The 22,500-nt window shown below is 48.7% G+C and overlaps 4 protein-coding genes across 4 annotated transcripts in view; 1 reads left to right on the plus strand and 3 right to left on the minus strand.

Annotated features, from left to right (window-relative positions):
• Positions 1 to 1,478, minus strand: part of cfap221 (cilia and flagella associated protein 221) — a gene marked incomplete at both ends in the record, with an annotated part of 21,645 nt that extends 20,167 nt beyond the window's left edge. Inside the window, 5 exons of the mRNA XM_084446440.1 lie at positions 256 to 356; positions 572 to 667; positions 768 to 854; positions 1,040 to 1,140; positions 1,352 to 1,478. Of these exons, the coding sequence (XP_084302566.1) occupies positions 256 to 356; positions 572 to 667; positions 768 to 854; positions 1,040 to 1,140; positions 1,352 to 1,478 (512 nt within the window). The remainder of the gene's footprint in view (positions 1 to 255; positions 357 to 571; positions 668 to 767; positions 855 to 1,039; positions 1,141 to 1,351) is intronic.
• A 3,532-nt stretch (positions 1,479 to 5,010) lies between these two features.
• Positions 5,011 to 10,181, plus strand: sctr (secretin receptor; the record flags this gene model as incomplete). Its single annotated transcript, XM_084446441.1, has 11 exons — positions 5,011 to 5,095; positions 5,739 to 5,845; positions 6,470 to 6,579; positions 7,086 to 7,218; positions 7,539 to 7,692; positions 8,135 to 8,195; positions 8,312 to 8,381; positions 8,493 to 8,548; positions 8,790 to 8,928; positions 9,016 to 9,057; positions 10,101 to 10,181. 11 exons carry the CDS (start codon positions 5,011 to 5,013, stop codon positions 10,179 to 10,181), a joined length of 1,038 nt encoding a protein of 345 aa, XP_084302567.1.
• Positions 10,182 to 11,821: 1,640 nt separating this feature from the next.
• On the minus strand, positions 11,822 to 15,647 carry LOC311315739 (acyl-CoA-binding protein-like; the record flags this gene model as incomplete). Its single annotated transcript, XM_084446442.1, has 4 exons — positions 11,822 to 11,895; positions 12,002 to 12,064; positions 14,878 to 14,995; positions 15,639 to 15,647. The coding sequence occupies 4 exons, from the start codon at positions 15,645 to 15,647 to the stop codon at positions 11,822 to 11,824; spliced, it is 264 nt and encodes an 87-aa protein (XP_084302568.1).
• Positions 15,648 to 16,046: 399 nt separating this feature from the next.
• LOC311316439 (metalloreductase STEAP3-like) overlaps positions 16,047 to 22,500 on the minus strand; it is an 11,497-nt gene continuing 5,043 nt past the window's right edge. Inside the window, exons 3-5 of the mRNA XM_084447290.1 lie at positions 21,978 to 22,500; positions 21,503 to 21,667; positions 16,047 to 17,384 (exon numbers count right to left, since the gene is read on the minus strand). The exon at positions 21,978 to 22,500 is cut by the window's right edge and continues 5 nt beyond it. Coding sequence (XP_084303416.1) covers positions 17,097 to 17,384; positions 21,503 to 21,667; positions 21,978 to 22,500 — 976 coding nt within the window. The 3' untranslated portion in view covers positions 16,047 to 17,096. The remainder of the gene's footprint in view (positions 17,385 to 21,502; positions 21,668 to 21,977) is intronic.

A 22,500-nucleotide genomic window follows, 5' to 3' on the forward strand; every position in this document is an offset into this window, starting at 1 on the left:
CTTGTTGCTGAAATGTGCTACAAATAAACTTGCCGTGCCTGGCCTTGCCTTACAGTGAGCTAGGCTGCTAGAATAAGAAAGGCCCTAGAGGACAGGTAGGATTTCTGTAAATAAGATAATGTGGCTTTAGTGAGTAATGGCTTGAACTTGAAGGTACAGTACAGCCATCTTATCATATTGATAAGAAGGTTCGTCTAAGCTGAGCGAATACATGGAAGAGGGGAGAACAGACCCCTGGAGCTCTGAGTGCCTCACCTCTGGCCGAGGGGCACGGCTGGGAGGGTGACGTGGGAGGGGACGTGCAGGTCATCGATGACGGGGTAAGCGTGGACTGGGAGAAGCAGATTCTCCTCTCCCTGCAGTGAGAAGGATACCGAGTGAGAAACCTCTACTGTCAAAGCGACCGTGGAGAGAAATGTACGCTTCTGAATCTGACGTGTGTTGTGTCCCGCCGACAGGAAGTTCCCCCTGGAAGCTGATCTGAGCAGCTCCGCTGGGAGACGGGCGGAGCAGAGCGGCTGAAGCCCGCTAAGCTGGCGTGGAGAAACCAAGCCCTACGGCCGATTCCTACCTTACAGTGAACTCGAACGCAGTCGTAGAAGTACCGCCATTCGTCAGGACAGAAGTGCACTTTCACAGTGTAGGACAGTCCCGGGACCAGCCGGTGCTGGAGGGAATCAGAACCGAGGGGGATATTGATCAAACCTGGCACCCACACTAATCAGACGAAATATGCTAATCAATTTGATGTAATCAACCAGAAATACCTTTTTTGAATATGTTGTGCGGAAGTACTTAGATTGAGTGGGGATAATATGAATATTTATCACGTCAGAGGACGTGTTGATTAGTTTCTGAGGGAGATAAAAAAATAATTTAAAAAATCACAATCATATCTTGCAAAGCTGGGAAAGAAATGCAATGAAATTGCCTCCATCTATAAGTAATCTATCTTAAAACCATAAACGTGCCCTTACACTGTATCCCTGTGTCTCTGAGCTGTATGGGATAGTCAGATAAAGCAAACTATTTCACTCACCAAAACCCGGCAGTAATCCTTCCCCAATTCAAAACCACTGAAGTGCAGCGCAGATGGATCTGCCAGGATCACACCGTTACCCCGGAGCTTAGCATAGATTTCTGAAATACCAGGAGAGAAACCATTTAAAATACTAACCGAAAGGTATTCATATTTGGTCCAAAATGAATGTCAACATCTGTTAAAGTCCACATAAGACAAACTGCTTGCACGAGGTCAGCATGGATGTACTGTACACTAGTGCTACTCTGATTGTTCACATTCTCTCAGTTTAGATCAAAGACAGAGCCTAAGAGTGTTGATTGATCCTACTGGTGTCTAGCAGGTGATGGGGGACGTCTCTCTTCCTGCTCTCCTCCACTAGTTGTCCGAGGGGGAGAGGGGTCTTCTTCCTGTAGGTCTCTGTGAAGGTCTCTGGTGCAGAGCGGGCTACTTCCATCCTGACAGCTGTTATAGTAGTAACACACAATTGTATTAGAGACGGACGCATTTAAAGTTGGTTACTGTTTAAATTATTCGTATGAACTATGCCATCTATATTGAATCGATGAATAGTTATGCATGTGTTATGCCTGCCCCTACCAGTGTAGCTTACTAGCTAGCTAGTTATGGATATCTCTATTAGCTAAAGGTAGTTAGCAGCCATGTCTAACTGAATACGTTGTTTTACTTTAGCTACTACCGGTAATAATCACCTAGTAGAAGTGAATGTAGCTGGGTGCTGTCTAGTTAGCTAGCGTTAGCTTAGCTACGTACCTGTTGTTCTGTAGAACGTCTCATGGTCAAACACTCTGGTTGCCATGGTGATGCCGCCGCTGGGACGGGTCAGGTGGGCGGGGCGAGGGGCGGGGACAGAGAGATGGAGAGATAGGCATGAGCAGCTCTGCACGAACAGTCTTTACAGAGACTTTCTGCTGTCTTTTTGAGTGACCTTACTCTTTTTCTGATTCCAGAGATATTTTCTGAGACAATATTTTTTTGATTCAGTGAATTTCTGCAACTTGATGGCACCATAATGGATGTTTCATAGGGCTTCTCATCTACTCATCTACAGAATCAGTTTTTTCCTCTCTAGAATTATGAACTAAATATAGAAGTGACGACTGGCAAAATGCAAAACGTTTCAATTATTGGAGCGCTACTCTACATTTTGTACGCACAGGTGAGCAAGCAGTGGTTGCAAGCTTGCTAGTCATCTTAATAGGGTCATCTATAGTCTGTATGGGCTCTTTGTAATATGCATAAGGCTAATGGGCTACTTTTTGCCAACCTCAGTGTGGCATATTAACCACACGAGTAGCTGCCATACAGTAAGGCATACATTTTACTTCTGAACAATTGTGTTATCAACAAATAATTAATCTGTAAGGTAATCTGTTGGTGTCAAATACGTATAATCTTAAGAATATAACTAATGTAGTCCTCTGTGCTGATAGTCCACTCAGGTCCGGGCTGTCCTCCCTGCCTGTGAGCCACACACAGTGCTCGTTAAAGAGGAGGAAAGATGCATGAATGAACTGCTACTTAACAGAACCTCCAAAGCTCAAGGTGAGTTAAGGCAATTATAACCTACAACAATGTTTTTCAAGGTGATTATCAATAAACAATTAAGGCCAATCTAGCGCTAAAGCCAAAGTGCAAGAGTAGCAAACTAAAAAGATGGACAGTGCAAAGATGGACAGTGCGGCAAAAGATGGACAGTGACTCTGCTGTGTGTTGTTCCACCACTGCGGGGGCTGGACAGAGAAGAGCCGTGACCGTGTCGATCACTACAGGGGCCTCAGAGTGACGGGGCAACCAGTCGCCCTGAGGGAGCAGAGCGTAGCGGTCGGGAGGGGGTGTAGGGTTTGACCATGGCCTGGAGGTAGGAGGGGGCTGTGCCTTTCATTGCCCTGTAGGCTTGTACCCGAGTTTTAAACTGGATGCGCGCTGCTACAGAGAGCCAGTGTAGAGAACAGAGAAGGGAAGTTGTGTGGGAGAACTTGGGGTGGTTGAACACCAGGCGAGCAGGAGCTTTCTGGACAAGTTCCAGGGGTTTAATGGCTGACGCCGGGGCCCCTGCAAGGAGGGAGTTGCAGTAGTCCAGAGATGACCAGGGCCTGGATGAGCACCTGTGCTGTTTGATCAGTGAGGAAAGGGCGAATCCTCCTGATGTTGTAGAGCAGGAATCTGCAGGAGCGTGTGACGGATGTGATGTGCCGAGAACACGAGATGGTCGTCCACGGTCACACCCAGATTCCTCACAGTCCGGGTCGGCGTCACCACTGTGTCTTCAATGGTGATGGCCAGGTCCCGGTGCACCAGCCCTTCCTTGAGAGGAACAGCAGCTCAGTCTTGTCCAGATTGAGCTTGAGGTGATGTGTCGCCATCCACTCTGAGACGTCAGCCAAGCATGCAGCTCTGAAGTTATTTGTGAGAAATGGGCAATTTGGTAGAGCCGTAGGTGTCAGAACTGTTTAGCATGACTCCCCTCTAGTGGTTAGATAGAGAAACACAGCCTATCAACTCTGGTTTAGTATTGCAGTTTGTCTCACTACAGTTCAGTAGATTGCCTGAGGTTATCCACTGACTGTGTCCGGGCTTACCTGTGTGTGTGTGTGTACATGTGTGTGTGTGTGTGTGTGTGTGTGTGTGTGTGTGTGTGTAAGCCTAATTTATGCTTCTTGAAAAGTGTCGCTCGACAAAGCATAAATTGGATTTTAGTTTCAGTAGCGTCTGCTATGTTCTTAGACTCAAGACTCAAGATCTGCTTATTGCCATGTCACACATACGAGGGATTTGACCAGGGTTAAGGCATACGCTGCTGGAGACGACACAGGACAGGGTGCAGGACAGGACAGGACAGGGTGCAGGACAGGACAGGACAGGGTGCAGGACAGGACAGGACAGGGTGCAGGACAGGACAGGACAGGACAGGACAGTGCAAAGACATGACAAAACAGTACAAAAAACACAAAATACAAAGTGAAAAACAAAACAGTGCAAAAAAATGCTGTACAAATGTACAAATTATGTTATACAGTTAAAAATAAAAAATAAAGGGGGAGGCACAGTTACAGAATATGGGGTCAGCCACGATATTATTGATCTGTTTAAGGACGTGTTCAGGTCCTGTAGGGGTGGCAGTCTACAGCCGATCACCCCTTCAGTAGGGCGGATGATGCGCTGCAGTCTGCCCTCGTCCTTGTCTGTAGCAGCTGAGAACCAGACATTGATGGAGGAGGTGAGGATGGACTCCATGATGGAGGTGTAGAAGAGAACCATCACTGCCTTTGGCATGTTGAATTTCTTCAGCTGCCTCAGGAAGTGCATCCTCTGCTGTGCTTTTTTGGTGAGGGAGCTAATGAACAGCTCCCACTTGAGGTCCCGGGAGATGGTGGTGTCCAGGAAGAGGAAGGAATCAACACTGGTCACTGGGGTGTCGTTCAGTGTGATGGGGGGGGGGGGGCTGGGTTCTTCCGAATGTCTACATTCATCTCCAAAGGCAATGATAGTTCTCTTCTACACCTCCATCATCGAGTCCCTCCTCACCTCCAAAAAAGGTGTTTCATCCTGTTCTCTTAAAGTAATACAATGAACAACATACAGTACATGAACATTACATTACAGTCATTTAGCAGACGCTTTTATCCAAAGTGACTAACAATAATTGCATTTAATGTAGGAGAAGCCAGTGTACTACTACTTGCCAGAACTCACAACTGCATCTTCCCTCTAAAACAAGTGACTAAAAGCATAATCTAGTGCTGAAGGCAAAGCGCAAGAATAGCAATCTAAAATACAGTACAATGCAATACAATAAAATATAATAAGTGCTCAGGAGGGAGGATTGTTGTAATACTACTGTAGTACATTACAGTATATACATGTTATAATGTGTGCAGGATTCGATTCTAACACAATAAGCCAGGTTTGAAGTGTTGATCTCATCGCTAACCAAGCTGGGGGTCTCTTCTACAGACTGTCCTGGGATGTGGGACCACCTCAACTGCTGGCCCTCCGCTTCTGCTGGGGAGACCGTGGCTCAGCCCTGCCCAAACTTCTTTAAATCAGAAGGTAAGACGCCCCCCCCCCCCCCCCCCCCGACAGTTATGGATTACAGTATATACGGTACTACTAATTATAACGAATTTTGCTTCACGTCGGGCCGAACAACATCCCTTAGCTGTGACATGATAACCATATACCACGACCTGTCATGAGCTATTGCTTAAAATTGTCTGTCACTACAGTAGGTGATATGTTTCCATGAAATTCAAAAAAGTTTGACTTTCATAAAGTCATAAAGTGCTCATGTACTGTTCATAGAGGTGTGGGATGGAGAGGGGGAGCTGTATTATCTTTCATATTGGAAGATTGTAGACACAGAGCCATGCAGAAATGGAGCACAGCTTGCCTTTGAAGTGCAATACACACAAAAAACACCACATGTCAACACTATTTAGTTGTCTCTAAGGGTGACTAAATAATGCCTTGGCATTGATTCCGGAACAGACTTCAATTTGACACAAAATACATGAACGCTTTGAAGCATCCGGAAAGGCACTATATAAAGGCGCTATATAAAGGCGATATATAAAGGCGCTATATAAAGGCGCTATATAAATAGTAATAGAGTATTACTTGCAGTATTAGTATTATTAAAATAGCTTAGTTGGATGGGTAAGCAGACCCATAACCAACGGTGCATTTTCACCAGGTAAAGTCTACCGCAACTGCACGTCTGCTGGCTGGACAGACCTGTTTTCTCCTCACCAGGAAGCATGTGACTACTCCTTCAACGACACCCTGCAGTTCCCCGGAGAGGTGGGTGGGTTCACACACGCAGTAGAGTGTGTATCTATCAAAGCTGCTTATAAGGAACACGCCAGCTGGTATGAGACATGGTCCCCAGGAGGACAGGCCAGCTGGTATGAGACATGGTCCCCAGGAGGACAGGCCAGCTGGTATGAGACATGGTCCCCAGGAGGACAGGCCAGCTGGTATGAGCCATGGTCCCCAGGAGGACAGGCCAGCTGGTATGAGATATGGTCCCCAGCTGGTATGAGACATGGTCCCCAGGAGGACAGGCCAGCTGGTATGAGACATGGTCCCCAGGAGGACAGGCCAGCTGGTATGAGACATGGTCCCCAGGAGGACAGGCCAGGTGGTATGAGACATGGTCCCCAGGAGAAGAGGCCAGCTGGTATGAGACATGGTCCCCAGGAGAAGAGGCCAGCTGGTATGAGACATGGTCCCCAGGAGGACAGGCCAGCTGGTATGAGACATGGTCTCCAGGAGGACAGGCCAGCTGGTATGAGACATGGTCCCCAGGAGGACAGGCCAGCTGGTATGAGACATGGTCCCCAGCTGGTATGAGACATGGTCCCCAGGAGGACATGCTGAGGTGTCCGGTCCGCTGTGCGCTGAGCGCTGTGGTTTCCTCCGCAGACCCCCGGGTCCCATCTGTACTTCTCCTATGTGAAGACCACCTACACCGTGGGCTACGCCCTCTCAGTGAGCGCCCTCACCGCTGCCATCGCTGTCCTCTGTCTGTTCAGGTGACAACCACCAAACACACACTTGTTCAGACAGGCCTTTGGTCATTTAGAATTGATACTTTTTGCTGCTTGCAATGTTCTTTTTTAGTTTTTGTTTCTGGTTTTAATGTGTTTTTGGATTGCATATTTTATGTTTGATTTTAACTTATTACTGTAAAGCGCTCTGTGCATTCGTGCTGTGAAGAGTGCTATATAAATAAAGTTTACTTAATTACTTACTTACTTACTTACTACAAACTACCTTTAGACTGTGGATTTCTGTTGTTGCTTATTCTGAATCTAAAACTCACAACATTGGTCTATAAAAATCACAGCAGAGGAGAAAATTTGAGTGTGTGACTTTTTTATTTTTTTACTGTTGATGTTCCGTTAGTCTGCACCTCTGATAATTTAGGGTGTGCTCCACTCTGTATATAGAATCTAGAAATCATCAACCAATAATATTGTGTTGTCAAGCTCAACATATCAAGATTTTGTCTTACTTATAGTACTTCCTGTTCCCACAGGAAGCTCCACTGCACCAGGAACTACATCCACACCCAGCTCTTCCTCTCCTTTATTCTACGAGCTGCTTTCATCTTCATCAGAGACTCTCTCCTCTTCACCAACGAGGATCTCTACCACTGTGACCACTACCCGGTGTTTCTATCTGGCCCTCTAGAATGACACAGTGAATGAGTGAATGAATGCATATGGCAGAAATAGCAGATGAATAGTCTTCCCACAGTCACTCTTGGTCAAACAGGACACTCCTTGCGCGACTGTGTTTGGGTTTGGTATATTAAGGGTTTTGTTAATACCTTCACCCTGAGACACTGTGTTTGGGCTGGGTTTGGTATATTAAGGGTTTTGTTAATACCCTCGTCCTGAGACACTGTTTGGGCTGGGTTTGGTGTATTAAGGGTTTGTTGGGTTTGGTGTATAGTGTTTTGTTAATACCCTGGCCTGATGTCTCCTAGGTGGCCTGTAAGGTGGTGCTCATGTTCTCCAACTACTGCATCCTGGCCAACTACAGCTGGCTGCTGGTGGAGGGACACTACCTCCACACGCTGGTCAGCGTCGCTCTCTTCTCCAAGAGGAGGTACCTGAGCTTCTACATGGTCCTGGGCTGGGGTAGGTACTGCTAGGGCTAGGGTTAGGGTTAGGGTAGTGCTGGTACATGGTCCTAGGCTGGGGTAGGTACTGCTAGGGCTAGGGTTAGGGTTAGGGTAGTGCTGGTACATGGTCCTGGGCTGAGGTAGGTACTGGATCAGACCTGGGTCCAAATACTGAATTCATTTAAATTACTTCCTTGTCTGGCGCAATATTAGAATCAATGGACTGTTCCCAAAAACAAGCCCCGCCCACCTGGCCCTTCAGACAGACTGAAGCAAGCGATAAAGTAATTGAAATAATTGAGTAGATTTAGTTCTATGCACTCCCAGTAGCTCCAACTAATTCTTAGCACTGCAGTAAAAGAGATTGACAACGGGTGTTGGCAGTAAATTGGCGGCCATAGGTTTTGACCTTTTGTTGGTTGTGTTTGTTCTCTGATTTGTTTTTGTGTGTCTTTCAGGATTGCCAGTGGTTGTCATTGTGTCCTGGGGGATGGCTAAGTACCTCTATGAGGATGAGGGGTAATCATAATTTGATTTCATTCAGAACAGTGAGGCGAGACATGTGACATATAGATATATACTGTATATACAGTTGTGCACCTGCAGGTTGACCTGATTCTCCTCCCATCATTCAGCTGTTGGGAGACGAGGGGCCGTGACTGGATCTGGTGGATTCTCAGCATACCAGTCCTACTCTTGATAATCGTAAGTACAAACATGGCCACTGACTGGGGGAATACAGCGGGACACCACAAATTGAACAATGTGCTGAGTTTCATTCCAGGATGAATTGTGTTTCGTTTCCTTCTCCTGCAGACTAATTTGCTCTTTTTCATGAGTGTCCTGAGAATTGTGGTCAGCAAGCTGAGAGTGTCAGATGTGCACGGACATGAACTCTACCAATACAAGTAAATTGTAGCTTTTAAACTTGTATCGTGCTACTGTAGATGGTGCACAGTGGTTGTCTGTGTCCTGCCCAGCTTCTGTGAGTCACTTGGACCCACCCAAACCTGAAATACAGTCCCAGCATACATTACAATACAGGGTGTGTAATCTGTAGCCTATCATTTTGTCCCAGCATACTAACAGCTTGTTTTATCCTTTTCATTCCAGGAGGCTTATAAAATCAACATTTTTCTTGGTAGCTCTGTTCGGTTCACAGTACGTCCTCTTCGTCTTTGTGCCAGTCAGAGTCAGTGGGTTAATGTTCAAAATATGGAACTTCGCTGAGCTGGCTCTTGCGTCCACACAGGTAGAATACGCACATTAATAGAATATGCACATCTACGATATGTTTCATGTGGAAACTATAATCCACTATAATCTTCTTCTTCTTCAGGGTTTTGTTGTAGCTGTTCTCTACTGTTTTCTAAACGGGGAGGTAGGTGACTTCTCAGACACAATAACAAGTCAAGTGTTTCTACTGTAGTACACTAGCCTATACTAGCAGAGTTTTTCCTGCATAGAGGATTTTTGAGCCAAAGGAAAATCACCAGTGCCAAAATGCTAAAAGATTGAGAATAAAAATAACAATTCAAATCCTCTCCAAATGCGTTTGATAGCTTGTTTCAAGTGCAGCCCATCCCTCTCTCTTGCATTGTCCATGGTTTGGACCACTAGTAATTGAGATAATTAATAGGCAGGTTATCAATGTCTTAAACATTTTGTTTTCATATCCATTTTATGTCATGTCGGGAGATTTCCCACGATTGTGAAAAGTGAGCTCAGTCAGAACGACAGTGAAGAATATAGGCCTATATATGCTGGTAGTCTACTCGGCATAAAACGGAAGTTTCCCCTAAACATTGTGTGCGCATCACCCCCCAAAGACCCATTCTGAGCCAAGAAAAACCCCTGACTAGATACTGCAGGTTTGTTATTATTAGCTAGTCCCCTGTAGGTAGGCTATTCACATTCCCTGGCCTGTCACCTTCTCTAACGTCACCCAAATTATATTATACAACAAAATAGTCGTTAAAAAAGTTAAAAAAACGCTACATTTGGGTAAACATACAGTATTTGGTACAGAGTGTCTATTGTTATAGACTAATTGTAGTGTTTATGGTGTTTTCTTGTGTTTTATTTAAGTGTGTTAAGTGTGTGTTTTATGTGTTTTGTATGTCCAATGGATTTATACAGTGTTTGTGTATTGTGATGTGTAGTATGTTTGTAGCATGTGTAGTGTGATTGTGTGTCTATGTATTGTCTGGGTGCTGTGATGTGTCATTTGATCAGATTGTGATTCTGTATTGTCACAAGGGAATGGAATAAACGTAGACCCCAGGAAGAATAGATGCCGCTCTGCAAAAGCTAATGGGGATCTAAAATAAACAAACCCTTCCCTCCCTCTCCCTCCCTTTCTCTCCCCCTCTCCCTCCCTCTCTCCTCCTCTCTCCCTCCCTCCTCCTCTCTCCCTCCCTCCAGGTACAGTTTGAGATCCAGCGGCGATGGCGCAGTTGGCGTCTGAAGCGGGATCTGAACGGGGAGGCCAGACAGCCTCCCTGAGTCAGAGCGGATACCCCCTGACCCAGGTCTCCCTGCTGCCCTGACCCCCACCCCCTGACCCAGGCCTCCCTGCTGCCCTGACCCCCACCCCCTGACCCAGGCCTCCCTGCTGCCCTGACCCCCACCCCCTGACCCAGGTCTCCCTGCTGCCCTGACCCCCACCCCCTGACCCAGGTCTCCCTGCTGCCCTGACCCCCACCCCCTGACCCAGGTCTCCCTGCTGCCCTGACCCCCACCCCCTGACCCAGGTCTCCCTGCTGCCCTGACCCCCACCCCCTGACCCAGGTCTCCCTGCTGCCCTGACCCCCACCCCCTGACCCAGGTCTCCCTGCTGCCCTGACCCCCACCCCCTGACCCCCACCCCCTGACCCAGGTCTCCCTGCTGCCCTGACCCCCACCCCCTGACCCCCACCCCCTGACCCAGGTCTCCCTGCTGCCCTGACCCCCACCCCCTGACCCAGGCCTCCCTGCTGCCCTGACCCCCACCCCCTGACCCAGGCCTCCCTGCTGCCCTGACCCCCACCCCCTGACCCCCACCCCCTGACCCAGGTCTCCCTGCTGCCCTGACCCCCACCCCCTGACCCCCACCCCCTGACCCAGGCCTCCCTGCTGCCCTGACCCCCACCCCCTGACCCAGGCCTCCCTGCTGCCCTGCGGCCCCGCTAGCGTGCCATGACCCCCACCCTGGATACCCTCTCACCCAGGTCTTACTGCTGCCCTGACTACCCCACCCCCCGGATACCCCCTCACCGAGGTCTCCCTGCTACCCCGCTAACGTGCCTTGACCCCACCCCAGATACCCCCTCACCCCCCCGCCCCCCCCAGCCAGCCAGTCACTTGACAGCTCAGAGCCGTGCTCGAACTACAGCTAGTCTAGTCGAACTACAGCTAGTCTAGTCGAACTACAGCTAGTCTAGTCTAGTCGAACTACAGCTAGTCTAGTCGAACTACAGCTAGTCTAGTCTAGTCGAACTACAGCTAGTCTAGTCTAGTCGAACTACAGCTAGTCTAGTCTAGTCGAACTACAGCTAGTCTAGTCTAGTCGAACTACAGCTAGTCTAGTCTAGTCGAACTACAGCTGGCTACTCCAAGCCCTGTGATGCCCGGCCATTCCCCGAGGCAAGAGCAGCACAAAGAGACAAGCGCTTAGTGGAGGATTGTCAGTCGTTCTTTTGAAGTTTCTAGGACCTCTGGCTCAATGTGTGGGAATGGGCACAGGATGGACATGTGGAGGATGCAGTCCTCAGTGACCCGCTGTCCAGGGGACCAGACGCTTGTTTAAGGTCGGTGTGATCAGCCCACTGTACAGAGAATCTAGAGATCATTGTTTCATTACTTTGTTTTTATCAAAATGGCTGTAAAATACACTTCAATCATTTTTATGGAAATATCATAAACATATACTGTTATTTGACATGGATGCAGATTTCTTTACGATATTAATGAATTGTGGGAAATAAAATGAAGTTGTATGAAACACTGTGCTATGGCTGTTGAATGAGAATGCAGAATGAGACAAGAATGACATAAGTTATGAAATAATTAGTCCCTTGAGATCGATTGTTCGGTCTTTCTCTTCGGAGCGCTGGCCTCCAGTTCTCTTCAGTGTCATGTTAAATCCAGGTCACGGCAGACGGGTCCTACAGGCCATACTTTGCTTTCAGCTCCTCCACGACGGCGATGTAGGCTTCCACGGCCTCCTCTTTGGCCATGCCTGGCGCGTTGGAAACCAACAGAGCATGGTGACGCCACAAAGCTGTCGCTTACGCACGGATCAGGCCGGAAAGACGGGGAATGCAACAACACTGTCAAACTCTCACCTTCCTTCGCTTTCCACGCGTCCCACTTAGCTTTCCCTGGGATGTCGAACATGCCGGGACGTTCTGTGGACAGACACACAAAGTTACTCACATATCTACCGTACGAACTCACATATCTACTGTAACTCACATATCTACTGTACAAATCAGTTTCCCTCAATCACACTAATTGCTATTCACAGGGAAGAGTCAGACATAATCCCTATGCTTGTTTGGTATTTAGTCTCACATCTACTGTACAAACACAACTGTACGAACTCATATCTACTGTAACTCACATATCTACTGTAAATCACATATCTACTGTAACTCACATATCTACTGTACAAATCAGTTTCCCTCAATCACACTAATTGCTATTCACAGGGAAGAGTCAGACATAATCCCTATGCTTGTTTGGTATTTAGTCTCATAAACCCTGTTATAAGGTTATTTATGATCATATACTGTACTACGATCCATATAAACATTTTGACAAGACAGTGCACTCTTGAGAAATTAGTGCTCATTTCTCATGTCATAGGTAAGTCACAGCTGACCAATGGTTCTCTATGGGCATATATGGTTAGGTGGTCATCTATATGCCCAGAGATCCATTATATGTTTAGCTGTGAAATAAGCACTAATATCTTAAGAGTGCAAAGTCTGTCAAAATGTTTATATGGACAGTTATATACATAGGCGATTTTACCCTCTGAGAGTAGGGGGGGGCAACATTTTGACGTGAGAAAAAAAAACAGTTCTGCCGTCCCGTCCCGTCTATTTACAAAGAATGCCAGTTGTGAACAGTCCTATGCTAATAAGAAATCCGAATGACAATTCAATATGCACAACGCATCAAACTTCATCTAGACATCACAAGCATGTCAATATGACTTTATGACCGAGCACTAGGCCATACCCAACATCAGGGGCGGAATGGGGAAATAATTCAGGACGGGAAATGTAGCCCCATTCAGGCCACTTTTTAAGCCGGATCAGACCAGTGATGTTTTGATATACTGTACTGTATAGTACATACAGTATATCTACATTATAGCCATTAGCCACGCTCCTTTCTCCACCAGTGCTTTTTTCACCTACAGTATTGATTGAGATCGAGAGTATGCTGTAAGCAGACATTTACACGCTGCTGTGTTGTGACCATGACAAGTAGCCTACAGTAGACATCAGCCTCATTGTCCCACACCCGATGAAATTGTACCAGAGCTCACCACCTGGGGGCACTCGACACAATTAACTTTTCTCCATTGCCAAGTATATTTTGCTTTGTAAAAAAGAAAAGAAAGGTTCGGTGTCTCAGTAACGGTATAGTGTCACGTCCTTATTTGGGGGTGGTCCGGGATTCAGCCAGATGATGCAGCTGAAGCTGAGTGCATCTAGGGACCAGACCCAGGAGCCTGAAACACACCCTACATGTGGCCTTGTGAGGAGAGGGCTCCGTAGTGTTCTGCTGAGCTGAGCTCTTCCAAGCAGGAAGTTGAGCAATTGTCCCAATGAGTTGCAAGGGATGTGAGAGTTGCAGGATTGGGGTGGAAAAGGGAAGTGCCTGGTTTCTTTACTCAGTAGTGTCAGACACACAACTTACACAAAACCCAGAAGAGGAAGGAGAAAGTTATGAAATGAGGGGTGTGAGGACACCGCAACTCAAGTACAACTGAGAGCACAGATCCCCATGAATGCATTTTGTGGCTCTGTGGGCGCTATGGCTGTCAACTGAGCTTAGAAATGATATTCGACCTTCTCTCTTTAATATTTTCAGATATTATATTCAATTATTATATTCGCCTCTATCTGGGCCCAGGCACATTCACACTCACGCACACACAGACATACACCAGTGTTTGCCATGTCTCTCCTATGATGTATTTTAGCCTTTCTTACTCTGAAAATGCAATTTAATGTAATTTATTGCTTTATAAATGTTCTTAGCCGTTGGTCAAACATACTCCAGGAGCTTGCTCGATCGCCTTGTTGAGAGGGGTCAGGGAAGAATTTTTACAGCTCACTTTTCTGGCCCCCGGGTGATACTATTTTTTTTTGCTTCCCTCTGGAATATATAGGGGTGGGTCGTATGCCCACCTAGTTCTCTGTAAAGTGCATTGTGTTGCCTCTGCGTATGAAATGCACTGTACAAATAACCTTTGATTTGAAAGCTTAACATCACAACATCAAACTGCAACTGCCTGCTGGTGCTAGCTTCCTTGCCGATGGTGATGTTGCTAGTGCTAGTGCTAGCTTCGATAGCCTCTGGAGCACTTCTGCCTTCGATTGCACCTGCCGTGGTGTCATTTCGAGTGGTAGCTTCTTCATTAGCATTGCCAGTTTTATTTTTTTTTATGAAGAAGTGGTCAATTGTTTTTATAGCTCTTTTCGCCATCGTGAGCAGGTTGGCTATAGTTGTAGCTTGTTGAGCACTGAGCAGTAGGCTACAGTCAGATCTCTTTTTTTGCGGCAACAGATCAAACCGGAAATAGTTGAGGTTGACGGACGAGTTGTGCCATTGGTGGATATATTTTTGTTAAAGGTAGCCTAGTTTAAGTAATAAATACACTTTTTAAATGAATGATGACCTAACACAAACTGGTACAAACCACAACTATGTATTTAATAATTGTGTTAATTAGTAAAAAATAAATAAATAAATAAGAATTTGAGCAGAGTTGGGCTGGCCAATCAGTGGGGGCAATTGCCCCCCCTATAAAATCGCCGATGGTTATATATGATCTATTAACCTAATAAAAGGGTAGGCCTATAGGAAGCTCAATGCCAAACTACTCCTTTAAGGAATGTGTGTGACCACGCTATCTGACATCAGTCGCAAGAATGAGACCGGACGAGTTGAGCATCCGGCGGGACAGGTTGAGCAGACTCACGGATGTTCACGTCCCCCACGGTGGCCTGCTTGTACAGACCGTACACCTCCGCGAGCTCGCCGTAGCCCGGCCGCACCTGCAGCCGCGTCACCTCATCTGCGGCTCTCTCGAAGTCAGCCTCGAGAAGAACACAACCGACCGCGCGTTAAGAGTCAATGTATCTCGGGACAGACAAGAGCTATGCGATGAATGCATGAATGAATGCGAGTGCATCCTTCCTTTTTGGGACGTCCAGGTAACGTTACTGTTACTGCGCGGCCGACTAGCAGAGTCAGTAGAACATGAGACCTCGTTGAAAGGTCAGGGAAACATTTTATAGATCACCTATTTCGGCACATGGGTGAACTGTTTTTTTGTGCTTCCCTCTAGAAAATATAGGGGTAGGATCTCTGTCCATCTCCATTTGCTCTTTGTAAAGCGCATCCTGTAGCCTCTGTGTATCCTATGAAATACGCTACACAAAGTTTGATTTGAGATTCTCGGGGTCGTAGGTTCGAGCCCCATGCTGGGTGCCAGCCAAGCATGTTATTGCAGGGTACGACTAACTACAATAGCAAACATGCAAGATTAATTTATTTAGATTACACCTGTGAGACCTCGTGGATGTAGCGCCCCCATTTTAACCCCATTCAAACATTATGAAAAATCTATAATTCTGAATTGAACTCTATAACCCAAATTGACTGAGCTTGTCTTCATCGTTTTGTGATAGTCACAAACTAAAGCATAGAGCATGAACAAAGCATGGAGTTTCTACCTACCTGAGACATGGTTACCAAGAGTGAAGCACCGTCCTAACTCCCTGCAGGTAGAATCCTCACTTCCCTGATGTCATAGGGAGTCGCCCTGCACATGCGTGTGGGTGCGTCCCAAACACTCACTCTGGGATGTCTATTGGTTGGCCAGGTAAATGGGAGGAGGACAGAGGTAGAGGAGACAAGGGAGATACTCTACAAAGAGATTAAAAAGATAAAATAAAGATTAAGGCCGCAATCGCTCGTGACCACAAGGGGGAACCATTTACCAACCGTCTACCAAGATGTCTCCTGCTGTCAGCCCACTCCATACCTTTCAATCAGGTGAAGATAAGAAATCAATAAGCTGCAAAAGTGTTTATTCTTCAAGCGAGAACATGATCATGTACAATGTTTGGTTTTCTTTTGGCACAAACATTTTGATTTCTTTTACTGAACATTTCGTAACAAATTGGGGGGAAAAACATTGGAAATTATTTTGTAACAGTCAATAAATATAAAATAATTAGTACATTGTAACAAGTACCGTTGTATGACAGCAGTTCAGTTTGTGAAAATCCATACATCTTATAAAAGTATCTTTCAATAACACTAATAAAATACTGTAGATCTATTCAATCAGACACAAGTGTGATGCAACACCATGGACTTGACAGCATTTAACACACAAAAAACAAGACGACAAATCACATTTTCAGAAAGTCTGAAAATCACACTGCCTTCATGAATAATGTAGGGAACTGGTCCAGCAAAGCTAAACAGACCGATGCCTGCTGATTGAACAGCTCAACTCAGAGCAGCGCCATGGCCAGTGATGCCCTACCCAGCCCAGCTGAACTACCCTCTCCCCTCAGAGCAGCGCCATGGCCAGTGATGCCCTACCCAGCCCAGCTGAACTACCCTCTCCCCTAGCCACAGCAGTAACACAGACAGACAGCTGATCTGGGCCAACGTCTACCAGCCTTGAACCAGAGGAATGTCCCAGAACATCTCCTGGCATAATTATCAGTCAGCATGTGTCCTTTGGCCTAAGATGGACTTGAGATGAACTTATTTAGTGCAGAGCATACAGATTAAAGTGGTACTCAAATTTATATTTTTGATCAATCCACCATGTGTACAATGTAAAAATAGAATTATTTGGTGGGTAAGAACTTTATATGTATAGCTGTTCCTGCACCCACCCACCCCCCCCCCGGCAAAAAAAAGCAATTGATATGCAAATGAGGTAATGCATCAACCTTTTGGGGGGGCGGGGAACTGCTATGTCTATCAAGTTTTTACCCAGCAAATAATGCAATTTGCATGATGGATTAATGTAAAAAAAATAGATTCTGAGTAAAGTGCCTCTAACACAAGTGCATGTATGTGTGTGTGTGTGCGTGTATGTATGTGTGTGTGCGTATGTGTGTGTGTGTGTGTGCATGCATGTGTGTGTGTATGTGTGTGTGTGTGTGTGTTTCCTCAGACGTGGCTGACGTCCTCCAGTGAGCGTCCGTGGTCGTCGGGCAGCGTGAAGCGGACATGTGGCTCCGCCTCCTCCCAGCCGCGCCGGATCCGGGTCAGCCTCCGCGCCGCACAGGGCAGCGCCAGCGCCAGACGGGCCAGCAGCACGACGCACGCCGGCGCCGCCGCCAACACGAAGGTGGGCGGGAGGCACCAGCGGTACCGCGCCGGGTCCAAGGCCCGGTCCCAGCCGAACAGCAGGGCGTGCAGGGTGGTCAGCGCCAGCGCAACGTAACCCAGACGGCTCTGGAGGAGGGAGGGAGGGAGAGAGAGAGAGGGAGAGACAGAGAGAGAGGAAGAGAGAGAAAGGGGAGAGAGAGAGAGAGAGAGGGAGAGAAAGGGGGAGAGAGAGAGAGAGAGAGGGAGAGAGAGAAAGGGGGGGAGAGAGAGAGACAGAGAGAGAGAGAGGGAGAGAGAGAGGGAGAGAGAAAGGGGGAGAGAGAGAGGGAGAGGGAGGGGAAGGGAGAGAGGGAGATAGAGGGAGAGAGAGGGAGGGAGAGAGGGAGGGAGAGAGAGAGAGAGGGAGGGAGAGAGAGAGAGGGAGGGGGAGGGAGAGAGAGAAAGAGAGAGAGGGAGATAGAGAGAGGGATGGAGAGATAGAGAAAGGGAGAGAGAGAGGGAGAGAGAGGGAGACAGAGGGGGAGAGAGAGGGGGAGAGAGAGGGAGAGAGACAGAGGGAGAGAAAGAGAGAGAGAGAGGGAGGGAGAGAGAGAGAGAGAGAGAGGGAGGGAGGGAGAGAGAGAGAGAGAGAGATAGAGAGCCGTCACTGACCGACCACACAGGAAGTCACAACCTGAGAGAAAAGGTGTCAGATGTAGACTAAGGGAGAATATGCGAGTCCTGCCCATAAGCAACTGGCTTTGTTGTAAATCTCGTTTTTAATGTCCATTTTTATGTATGACAGTTCGGTTCGGCAGTTCAGTTTGCTAAAACCCATACATCTTATAAAAGTATCTTTCAATAACACCAATAGAATACTGTAAATCTATTCAATCAGACAAGTGTGATGCAACACCATGGACTTGACAGCATTTAACACACAAAAAACAAGACGACAAATCAAATTTTCAGGAAGTCTGAAAATCACACTGCCTTCATGAATAATGTAGGGAACTGGTCCAGCAAAGCTAAACAGACCGATGCCTGCTGATTGAACAGCTCAACTCAGAGCAGCGCCATGGCCAGTGATGCCCTACCCAGCCCAGCTGAACTACCCTCTCCCCTAGCCACAGCAGTAACACAGACAGACAGCTGATCCTAAGCACCTGGCTGTAACTGTAAACGGCTTGTTTTTATTGTCTGTTTTTATACTGTGTTGTGAGTGCCAAAGACAAAATGGACAATAAAGTTTGTTAAAGTCGCACAGAAACGGACGTTTGAGATCATCTAACTTCCGCACTTTGACGTATTTCCGACGCAAACAAGCTATGAGGGTGGGACATATGTTTAGAGGAATTTGATTGGAACATTGACAAGTGGACGGGTTTTAAGAACTTTAGACAGATGCGATAGAAGGATAGCGTTGATTGACGGGTGGATGTCGTGAGATTATTGGCCTAAAATCTAAGGTACCTGTTGTCGTAATTGCACGTGACCTACCGTTTTCGAGGAAGTAAGAAATTATATACTTTGATATATGATTACAACAAAAGTAGAATTTTGTAATTTTTTGGGCATACATCGTTGAATAGGTGAACAATGATGTGAACCCAAATGGGACAGAATGCTTTTTTCATTTCAGTGCGACTTTAAGTAACGGTCGCTTCCTCTTAATCACAACAGATGACAGTGAGGACCACAACAGTCGTATAAAAGGCCTTGTTTCCCTGACTGTTCACATCACGGCTCTCATCACTGAATATGCCATGTTGATTTCATGCCCTTCGTGACTCACTTGGCATAGTAAGTCTATGTTAAACGGACGGAGGCTTTTCTACGGGACTCTGTAACGTGCGGTTCTGGGCGCAATGGAGACCGTTCTGTAACGTGCGGTTCTGGGCGTGGTGGAGACCTCTCTGTAACGTGTGGTTCTGGGCGCGGTGGAGACCGTTCTGTAACGTGCGGTTCTGGGCGCAGTGGAGACCGTTCTGTAACGCGTGGTCGTGGGAGACTGTTCTGTAACGTGTGGTTCTGGGAGTCCATTCTGTAACGTGTGGTTCTGGGAGACCGTTCTGTAACGTGTGGTTCTGGGAGACCGTTCTGTAACTTGCGGTTCTGGGAGACCGTTCTGTAACGTGCGGTTCTGGGAGACCGTTCTGTAACCTGCGGTTCTGGGAGACCGTTCTGTAACCTGCGGTTCTGGGCGCGGTGGAGACCGTTCTGTAACGTGCGGTTCTGGGCGCGGTGGAGACCGTTCTGTAACGTGTGGTTCTGGGCGCGGTGGAGACCGTTCTGTAACGTGTGGTTCTGGGCGCGGTGGAGACCGTTCTGTAACGTGCGGTTCTGGGCGCGGTGGAGACCGTTCTGTAACGTGCGGTTCTGGGCGCGGTGGAGACCGTTCTGTAACGTGCGGTTCTGGGCGCGGTGGAGACCGTTCTGTAACGTGCGGTTCTGGGCGCGGTGGAGACCGTTCTGTAACGTGCGGTTCTGGGCGCGGTGGAGACCGCTCTGCAGACTGAGGGCGTTTCGGAAGCACAGAGCCCCAGCTCATCACGACGCTCTGGTGACGCTCTGGGACCCTGGGGACCCCCTGACCTACACATTCATATGTCCTTAATGAGCCCCTGAGTGTGTGTGTGTGTGGGGAGGGGGGTTAACGTGTGTGTGTGTGTGTGTGTGTGTGTGTGTGTGTGTGTGTGTGCATGTGCCCGCCTGTCCAAGTACCTGAGGGCTCCACTAATTATGGTTTTGCCCACGACACGACTAACGGGCAAATGTTAATTGGCGTCGTCGAGGGGGAAGGTTTTACAGAACTACGGGTTCTCAACACAGACCCAGAGAGACCTGGAGAACTACGGGTTCTCAACACAGACCCAGAGAGACCTGGAGAACTACGGGTTCTCAACACAGACCCAGAGAGACCTGGAGAACTACGGGTTCTCAACACAGACCCAGAGAGACCTGGAGAACTACGGGTTCTCAACACAGACCCAGAGAGACCTGGAGAACTACGGGTTCTCAACACAGACCCAGAGAGACCCGGAGAACTACGGGTTCTCAACACAGACCCAGAGAGACCCGGAGAACTACGGGTTCTCAACACAGACCCAGAGAGACCTGGAGAACTACGGGTTCTCAACACAGACCCAGAGAGACCCGGAGAACTACGGGTTCTCAACACAGACCCAGAGAGACCCGGAGAACTACGGGTTCTCAACACAGACCCAGAGAGACCTGGAGAACTACGGGTTCTCAACACAGACCCAGAGAGACCTGGAGAACTACGGGTTCTCAACACAGACCCAGAGAGACCTGGAGAACTACGGGTTCTCAACACAGACCCAGAGAGACCTGGAGATTCGGAGAGTCAAGAGAGTTCATTCACTCCTGCGGTTATAGCCAGCCTGCCAACTTAAAGCCATGTGTGTGTCCAGACTACCCATCAGCTGGACTGAACTGGGTCCATCTGGCGGCGGGCTTAGAGGACGGGCCCTGGATAATCTTGATGGAGAACAGCAAGGATGCCAGGCTGGGTCTGTCGTGACACGCGGCCCTGAACCCTCTCTTCTGAACGCTCCCTTCTGAACCCTGCCTTTATCACCGGGACCAGCAGCATGTGACTAATCTCCCGCCAACTGGATCAGCTTAACATGAATGTGACTGGAAAGTTCAAGAGCCACAAAGAATGACAAATCCCCGGAGGATGGAGGCGGAACAGCAAGTCCTCCAATACGCATTCCGAGGCACGCCGGGGAAGAATCCAACGAGTCAGACAAGGCCTCCTCATTTCCCAATTGAAGCCGAAATGCTTATGGGTTTTCGGGAATGCTCACTACTCATTGGTCCGCGGATTGTTCCGGCTGCAACTGAAGCAAGTGGCATACAGCCCTACTAGGGACTGCTGGAGGGAGGGAGGGAGTGAGTGAGTGAGTGAGTGAGTGAGTGAGTGAGTGAGTGAGTGAGTGAGTGAGTGAGTGAGTGAGTGAGTGAGTGAGTGAGTGAGAGTGAGTGAGTGAGTGAGTGAGTGAGTGAGTGAGGCGTACAGCCCTACTAGGGACTGCTGGAGGGAGGGAGGGAGGGAGGGAGGGAGGGAGGGAGGGAGTGAGTGAGTGAGTGAGTGAGTGAGTGAGTGAGTGAGTGAGTGAGTGAGTGAGTGAGTGAGGCGTACAGCCCTACTAGGGACTGCTGGAGGGAGGGAGGGAGGGAGGGAGGGAGGGAGTGTTAGTGAGTGTGCGTGCGTGGGTCTCACCTGAAGACCAACTCACCTGTACAAAGCTGAACTCTCTCCAGTTGAGGGCGTTGGCTACGGTGGGCAGCGAGGTCAGCGCCAGCAGGGAGAGGAAGCCCAGAGCCAGGATCCCCACGGACAGATACAGCTCCATCCTCCACACCTCCTCCTCCACCCACGACGACACCTGGTTCTCCTTCACCTGCGCGCACGCGCGCACACACACACGCACACACACACACGCACGCACGCACACGCACGCACACACACGTACACACGCACACACACACACGCGCACACACACGCACGCACACACACACACACGTACACACGCACGCACACACAAACACGCACACACACACACACACACACACACAAACACACACACACACAAACACACACACACACACACGTTTGGACACATGCATGCACACAGTACACATCGAACCTCTCTAGGCCTTCAGGGCGCGCTTCCCCCTGTGACCCCCGAGTCTCGGTCCCTCGACCCCCACCTGTTTGAAGGCGTCGTCCAGCTGCTTGTAGCGCCATGACCGGCGCATGGGCAGACACAGGCTGTAGACGGCGTGGAGCGCGGCGCACAGGAAGCTGAGGACGCCCAGCGGCTTGCGCGCCTGCAGCCAGCTGTCCAGCCAGCGGGGGAAGCGGCGGTACTTGGTCCCGCGGGAGAGCTGGACGACGCCGGCCAGGACGCCGGGCAGGTAGACCAGCGCCAGCATCACCAGCGCCACCGAGGGCAGCGTGGCGTTGACCGTCTCCACCGGCAGCTTGTAGAACGCCCGCTTCCCATCGGTGACGTAGGGGTGCAGGACGTCGCGGGCGAAGTTGTAGGCGTAGAAGACGAGGAAGAGGAGGAGGGCGCAGAGGGCGGGGCGCCGCCAGGCGGGGAAGAGGCGCAGGGGCGCGTTCTCGATCTCGCGCGCGGCGCTCAGGCCGCCCATGTCCACGGGGACGAAGCCCAGGCGGCGGCAGAGCCGGGACACGGATGCCTTGGCCTCGCCGCAGTCGCCGCACATC

The sequence above is a fragment of the Borostomias antarcticus genome, assembly GCF_949987555.1.
Source record: "Borostomias antarcticus genome assembly, chromosome: 12".
NCBI lineage: Eukaryota > Metazoa > Chordata > Actinopteri > Stomiiformes > Stomiidae > Borostomias > Borostomias antarcticus.